General features: G+C 62.9%; 1 protein-coding gene across 1 annotated transcript; it reads right to left on the reverse strand.

Moving 5' to 3' along the window:
* Positions 1–226: 226 nt before the first annotated feature.
* Positions 227–6768, reverse strand: LOC101393170 (mitochondrial import receptor subunit TOM40 homolog). The gene is made up of 10 exons (XM_004440137.3): positions 6698–6768; positions 6322–6601; positions 5514–5581; positions 4975–5067; positions 4002–4103; positions 3824–3929; positions 2334–2456; positions 1748–1824; positions 1534–1636; positions 227–385 (listed from the first exon to the last, which is right to left on the reverse strand). Exons 2-10 carry the CDS (start codon positions 6593–6595, stop codon positions 246–248), a joined length of 1086 nt encoding a protein of 361 aa, XP_004440194.2. The 5' UTR covers positions 6596–6601; positions 6698–6768; the 3' UTR covers positions 227–245.
* Positions 6769–7613: the final 845 nt, after the last annotated feature.

The following is a 7613-nucleotide window of genomic DNA, read 5'->3' on the forward strand; positions in this document are numbered from 1 at the left end:
TGCTCAGAATCCCGCGTCCTCCCGGATTCTGGAATCCCCTCCGGGACCCGGCCCCCTGGGCGCTGCCCCTGCTGCTCCGACCCTGGAGCCCCGTGGTTCCGGAGCCCTCAGCTGCTGGGGCGGTGGGTCCCCTCCGTTCCGCTGCCCCGGACCCCGAGGAGGGAGGAGGGCCGGAAGGGCTGGGTCCCCACGAGGCAGGGGCGGGAGGGGTCTGGAGGGGAGGCGTGGAAGGCGGGCAGGAGGGCTCAGCCGATGGTGAGGCCGAAGCCGCACTGGAACTTGTTCTTGCGGTGGTTCAGGAAGGCCCCGAGGGCCAGCGTCAGGGGCAGCGGGGGCAGCTTCTTCTCCAGCGTGGCGCCCACGATCCAGTTGCTGTCCACGGAGCCTGTGGGGGACGGCTGTGCTGAGAGCCGGTGCCGGCCGCCCGCCCTGTCCCCGTGGGATGGCAACCAGGCCGCCTCAGATGCCACCAGCCAGCCTGCCGGTTCCCAGACCTCCGACCACACGGTTCCCGCATCAGGTCCCTCGCCCCTGAGCGCAACTGCCTTATTCCTCTTCCTCCTCAGCTCTCAGCTCAGTGACCTCCCCCTCCAGGAAGCCCTCCACCCCCCACAGCTCCCCTAGCCCAGCTGTGTCCACACGAAGTCATCACTCTCTGGGAATGGGCCTGTCCCCTCCACTGTGGGCCCTGTGATGACAGGGCCTGGTCACCGTGGTGTCCCCAGCACCCTCAGCACACAGCTGAGCAGAGCAGGTGCTCAGAATCTGCCGAATGAGAGACTGAAATCTCCTCTGGGGCCCAGAACCTTCCAGATGTGTGAGTGCATGGAGCCGTCCTCCCACCCTGGAAAGGGGTGATCACTCACTTAACAGGAGCAGAGAAGCAGCCGACCTGGATCTCAACCCCCTGACACCAGGCTGAGCGCAGAGCCAGGGTCAGGAGGCCGCAGGGCGGGCCTCAGAGGCAGAGACCCTGGACCTCAACACCACCTCAGAGCCTTGCCCAGGCAGACTGAGGCAGCAGCCAGGGAGCCTTCACACACCCCACATTGAGAACCACTGAGGTCCCAGAAGAGACTGAAGACTGAAGACTAGAGCCAGTCAGCCCTGGAGGAGGTTCTGGATCTGGCCGTGACTGTGCAACCTCCCGGCGCCTCCGTTTCCACTAATGTGAGACGAGTGGGGCGGACGGGCTCCAAGCTGTGGTCCACTCACGACAAAGGAGAGGGAGGGCCGAGGGCAGAGAGCCGGGAGAGGGGCTGCTGGCAGGGTGGGGAGTGGTATGGTGGGTGTGAAGCTCGGGCCCCGGCTCCCACCTTCTGAAAAAGCATCCCGGGGAGTCTGCAGACCCCCAGCAGTCCCAGCTCACTGCCCTCACCATCTCCTGTGGCCTGCATACCCTCTAGAGCCGAGTCCCCTCTCGCCCATCCTCTGGGAGGAGACTGAGGCCTGTACCATCTCCTCTGGCCTGCACACCCTCTAGAGCTGAGTCCCCTCTCGCCCGTCCTCCAGGAGGGAGACTGAGGCCTGTACCTTTGAAGAGCAGGTTGGCCTTGGGCAGGTCCAGCTGGTACCCGAAGGAGACACTGGTGTCCTGCATCCTTGTGCTGGCCTCAAACTCCACGCCCACCTGCAGCTGAGGGGCCAGGGCAGCAGAGTCAGCTTCCCGCCTGGGCTCCTGGGCACTCCAGCCCCCGGCCACCCCCGCCCGGACGCGGATCCTTGAGCCGGTGTCGGATGAGCTCACCTGGTCACTGGCTTTGTGGTAGTAGGTGGCGTGCATGCCTGCCTGGCCCAGCGTGACTGTCGCCAACCAGTTGTTCACTGTGTGATGGTGGGGGTGGGGCAGGTTCCCAAGGGGACTTGGGCCTCTGGGATCCCAGGTTCTCCTCCTGCCTCAGACCCCCGGGGCCAGACCTCCAGTCCCTCCTCCCTCAGACCCAGGGGTCCAGGTCCCCAGCCTCTCCTCCCTCAGACCCAGGGGTCCAGGTCCCCAGGTCCCCCTCCTCCCTCAGACCCAGGGGTCCAGGCCCCCAGCCCCTCCTCCCTCAGACCCAGGAGTCTGGGCCCCCAGCTCCTCCTTCCTCAGACCCAGGAGTCCAGGCCCCCAGCCCCTCCTCCCTCAGACCCCGAAGTCCGGGACCCCAGGCCCCCATCCTCCCTCAGAATCAGTGGTCCTGACCCCCAGCCCCTCCTCCCTCAGACCTAGAAGTCCAGGCCCCCAGCCTCCTCCTCCCTCAAGACCAAAGACTCCCACCCCTAGCCTCCCACCTCCCTCAGACCCTGGGGTCCTGGCCCCAGCCCTGACTCCTACCCTTGGGCCCCAGGCTCACATGTGTACTTCCCAGCTAGAGACATGACAGTGCCCTCCTCCCCGGGCCGCCGGTGGTAGACCAGCTCTCCACCCAGGGCCAGACACGGCGTGATGCTCTGCAGGTAGTGGGCCACGAGGATTCCTGCGGGTGAGATGGCGGACGTTACCTGGACCCAGTCATTTCTGTCCCGCCAAACTCCTACTCCAAGCAGCCTTCCAGGCTCTCCTCTGCTGGAGATGCTCAGGGCCTCGCTCTGTTGAGGTCTCTGCCTGGGCCTGCCTCACCTTCTGCTTCCCAGCCCCACCCCCGTGTCCCTCTCCTGCCCCAGTCACACCCTCCTCAAGCACCTTCACAGATAGCCACAGAGGAACCTGGTTACAGCTGACCCTGTTCCCCCGGCTCACGACCATCCATGGCTCCCCAGTGCCCAGGAGACCCGGCTCCTCACACACAGCTGGGAGGCCCTGGGGGCTGGGTCACAGCTTCCAATAGATCCACTTCCTCCTTCTAGAGCACAGCCTGCCCCGCCCCCTCCAGGCTGCAGGAGCCCAGAGCTCGCTCGCTCTCTGCCATCAGCCCCCTGCACACAGTCCCTTCTGCCCCGTGGACCCTTCCCTCTGCTCAGTCTGCCCGACTCAATATTTGCCCCTGATATTAACTGGATTCGGCTCCTTCTTTCCAGCACGATCCTGATGGGGCCACCACCACCATGTGACACGGCAGTCCCCCACCCTGGTCCCCTGCAGGGGGTGAGCAGACAAAGCAGCCCCTGGGAGCCTGTGAGGACCCCAGTCAGTGCGAGGTCCCTCCTGCCTGAGTCTCCCTCCAGGTGCCCACATGCCAGCCCCGATGGATCTGGCTCGTTCCCACCTGCACCCCATCCTCTCTGCTCCCCGAGCACATTCCCGGGGCCTCTGGCCCAGGTGCTCACCCTCCAGAGCTGCACAGCTCGCTGCCCAGACTGCCCTCGTACAGGCCTCTTGTGGGAACATCTCACACCTCCCCGCATCTCTAGCTCCCTGACCCGCTCTGCTGTTCTCTTCTGCTCTCATCCAGACCCAGCTCCCTGTGGCCCCTGAGCTCCCGAGGCTGGGCTGGGTCAGGACCAGAGGTTCTCCACCAGGGGCCACTCTGCAGGGTCTGGAGGGGCCATGAAGAACAGCAGCTCACAGGTCCTTCGGGCCCATGACACGCCCCATGCCACTGGAAGCTTCTCACACACATGGACTTTCCTAACCTACTCAACACCCCTGTGAGGGAGCCCGGTTTTTACAGACAAGGATACCGATGGCCCCATCAGGGATGGAAACTGCGTAACGTGGCAGTTCAGCCAGTGGCAGAGCTGGGCTGTGAGCCTCTTTCTCGCCCACTAAGCCACGCTGCTGGATGTTTCTAAACTACTCCCGCTCTGATCATTCTCAGATGGGAGCAAAGGGGGTCCCGAGACGGATGGATGTGCTGGGAGAGCTGGACTGGGTGTGACCGCCCTCCAGGCCCTGGCTTCTTACCTGAACCCACCAGGACGTCTGGGTTCCCCAGGGTGATGGCGGCTGTGAAGTCAGAACCCCGGTACTCCCCGTCCACCTGCCAGTTCACGAACTTCGACTGCTGGGTCTGTGGGGAGCAGGGGTGTGAGGTGGGGGGACTCACGGGGGCTGGGGAGCAGCCAATTCGACTCCCACTCACCTGGATGGCCATCTTGGACCTGAGGCCAGGGCCCAGCTGGTGAATGACCTGAGCATTGAGGCTGCCGCTATTGTCCATGTCCCCCACTAGCACGGGGAAGGCCTGTGGGGCAGACGGCAAGGTTAGAGGGCCAGGTCTAGCAGTATGGAAGTTCATGAGTGACGTGCCTAGCGTCAGAAAGCCTCAGACGGAGGCCCCCTCCTCCGGGAAGCCCTCCTTGACCACCTGGGCTGAGTTAGGCTCCCCCTCTGGGCTCCCACAGTCTTTGGCTTCCCCATTTCAGTTCCGCCCACCCTGGATGGTTACTCTCTGGGGACAGGTCTGCTCCCTCTCTCCTCTAGACTGTGAGCCCCATGGCCGTGTCAGTCACGGCTGTGTCCCCAGCCCCGCATAGCACAGGGCTGGGCACAGAATGGGGGGACAATGAAGGTCCGTTGAATAAATGAATTTCTTGAACAGAAACAACTAATATAAGCAGAGACCTAACTCAGTCCAATTCCACCTGCGTCCTGCCCCAGCCTCCTTCCAGACCTCAGTTTCACCGCCACTTGGCTAACCCAGCCTCTGCAGGGCAGCCTGAGGGGTCATTTCTCAAGCACACGTCTGACCACTCTCTCCCGTGTCCCAATCTTCCTGCAGCTCTCCAGCGCCCCCTAGAGAAAGGCTACAGGCTAACTCGGACATTCAAAGCCCAACAGGATCTACAGTCTAGCCCTGCCTGCTCCGGGTCATCACTTCTGGTGACCCCAGCTTGGTCACTCCAGTGTCCCCAGCCTCACACAACAACCAGCAGGGGTTCAGGAAGAGGGAAGGACCCCTGTCCCAATGCACCTCGGGGAGACACGGTCCCCACCTCCCAATACCCTCAGCTCCTCAGAGCTTGGCCTCCTCCTGACAGAGCCTTCTCCTCCTGCGTCTGGCTCCAGACCGTGAGAAGGAAGAGACACCGAATGAAGGACAAAAGGCACCTCACCTCTGTTGGACTCAGCTGCTTTGTCCCCACGTACGTGACCCCGAAGTGGTAGTTGGACTCCCCGATTGTGCTGAGCGCCACTGTGTGGTTCACCTGGGGGAAGACGGAGGGCTGTGGGGATGCGTCTGGCCCCCCATAAGCCCTGCTGAGCCCACCCCCAGCACAGCTCCCCCAGCCTGGGATGGGAGACACCTGCCAGTCTGGCTTCCCCATCAGGGAGGAGGCGCCAGGCGCCCCTGGGCTGGGCAGGGAGGTGTGGCCTGAGTAGATGAGACCCTCAGAGAAAAGATGTGCTGGGGGTGGGGCTGCTAACCTGGTCCTACCCCTGCCTGGACGTTATGGGGGGATGGGCATCTCTGCATTCTGGGTCCCTAAATGCTACCCTGGCCCCCATTGAGGAGTCGGCCTGGCACTGTGTCTCTGACACTTTTCAAGTCCCAAGGAGCCCAGCCCTTTAGGGAGGAGTGAGGAGTTGTATGTGCAGATGCAGGGGGATGGCTGGGATGGCCTCTGAGGGCAAGGGCACCAGGAAGGCTCACCTGGAAATGGTTACTCAACCCTTTGTTGACTGTGAGCTTGACACCTTCCATCTGAATGGGAAACAGCTCTGAAGAAGAGAAATGTGTCACCCTCCACACTGACAGACAGACATACACCCCAACTCTCATCCTTCCTTCCCTACCATCCCAGCTCTCCTGTCTCCAGGGACCCACAAGCAGAACATCATACAAGGAACCCTAACCAGTATGGCCTAGTGGATTGGGTCAGGGCCAAGGCCTTTGCCTGCGTCCCAATCCCAGTGCCTTTACCTACTCTTGGTGTGACTTTAGGCAAGTCCCTTTATCGATGTCAAATCTATCATGTGTAAGATGAGGATGCTCACCACATGAAAAAATTGCAAAGATTTAATGAGTTAACATACACTGAATGCCAGAACAGCGCTCAGTAAGTCTCCATCACTTTTGCTATCATAATGATTCCAAGCCAGGACCCAGAAGCCTTGGGTTCCATCCCCACCGGACCCTTGCTGACACCTTGCTAACACTGTGACCTTGGGCCTCAATTTCCTTCCCGACCACGAGAGGAGGCTGGCTTGGCTGATCTCTGGGGCTCCTGAGGTCCCTAAGGCTTTTCTCTACCGCTGCGGCATTCCACCCCGAAGTTCCACCATTGGATCCCATCGTTCTGAGCCCCAAGGCCAACGTTCCATCATCCGATGCCAACGCCAACTCCTAACGCTCTGTTCAATGCTTCCCGTGGCACGTGCCAACTCCCAAGGTCCTCAGGGTGCTTCCCCTTCCCCCGAGATCCGGGCCACCGCACCCCGCCGGGGCCCTCGCCCCTCACCCTTGCACTTCCGGTGACACTCCTCGAACGTGCCCGGGTTCGGCAGGCAGCCGCAGGCCCCATCGTCCGCGGTCCCTGCGGCGCCGGCGGTCGCAGCCCCGGGGGTCCGCTCCGAGCCCCGACCCGCGCCAACCCCAGCGCCCAGGCCGCCCCCGAGCTGCGGCAACGTGAAGCCCGGAGGAGAGGGCGGAGGCGGCGGCAGTCCCACGAGGCCGGGCGCGGGCGGCGGCGGCGGCCCTGCGGGCGGCGAGCTAGCGGCCAACACGTTCCCCATGGTCGCCTGCAAGGGGAAAGGTCAGAGGGCGGAGGTCTGGCCGGCACGCTCCAGGCCTAGTCCCCGGCCAACCCCTGCCCTCCTCCGGGGTCCGGTTCTCACTGGCGGCAGCGCCTGCTCCCGGCCTGGGCTCCACTCCCACCCCGTGCGCCACGCGCAACCAAACCCGCTGCCGCCGCCGCCGCCGCCACCGTCGCCCCGCCCCGCCTATCCCATTGGTTCAGCATGCCCTAGGGCCCGCCCACCGGCTTCAGGGCCTGGGCTTACTATTGGGGTCTTGGCTTAAAGTCCCACCCACCTCTTTGGAACGTCCTTTTCTATTGGTTGCCACTCGCAGGCTGGTCAAGGCACACCTCTCTCCTCTTTCCATTGCCTCACAGAACCCGCGCCTATTGGCTCGCGACGCCGCGGGTTCCGGTGCTTGCCCGCCATTGGTCTGTGCTGCGCACTTTGCAACGCCCACTGACTCGTCGCCTCCGCCCCTCTCCAGAAAGTGCCCCTCCTTCGACTCCGCCCCGCGGCGAAGCTGCCTTGATAATTGGTTGGCGTTGGCCCTTGCGGAATTCTGATTGGCTCCGGCAGTTACAGGGTCCAACCCTGATGACGTAATCAGTCGCCTGCGCTTATTGGGTAACGTGCCAGGGTCGAGGGACATTGGTAAAGGTGCGTTGCGCGGCAGAGGCTGCTAGGCAGCAAGGTCAGGCCTCGCGTCCCACCAGGCACCGCGGCAGTGGGGCAGGTCTCTAGTCTGGGGTGGATGACCGAAAACCGGAAGTGCTGGCCCTTCCCACAGTGCCTCGGGAGAATTCTATTCGGTTATGTGAACCCTGCTTCTTGTTACCCACAATGCCCCTTACTTGTTTCACGAGACGGTTGCCGTAGACCCACCCCTTTCGTTACCCATCATGCCCTCTGCCACCCCCCCCCGGCCCCCCCCGTGTCACTGCGGCTTCCATCTTTGGCCCATTCATTCCTGTCCCATTACCCAGCATGCCTCTGCCCATTCATTTCAGCTTCG

The sequence above is a fragment of the Ceratotherium simum genome, chromosome 33, assembly GCF_057802395.1.
Source record: "Ceratotherium simum simum isolate JZ-2026a chromosome 33, ASM5780239v1, whole genome shotgun sequence".
NCBI lineage: Eukaryota > Metazoa > Chordata > Mammalia > Perissodactyla > Rhinocerotidae > Ceratotherium > Ceratotherium simum.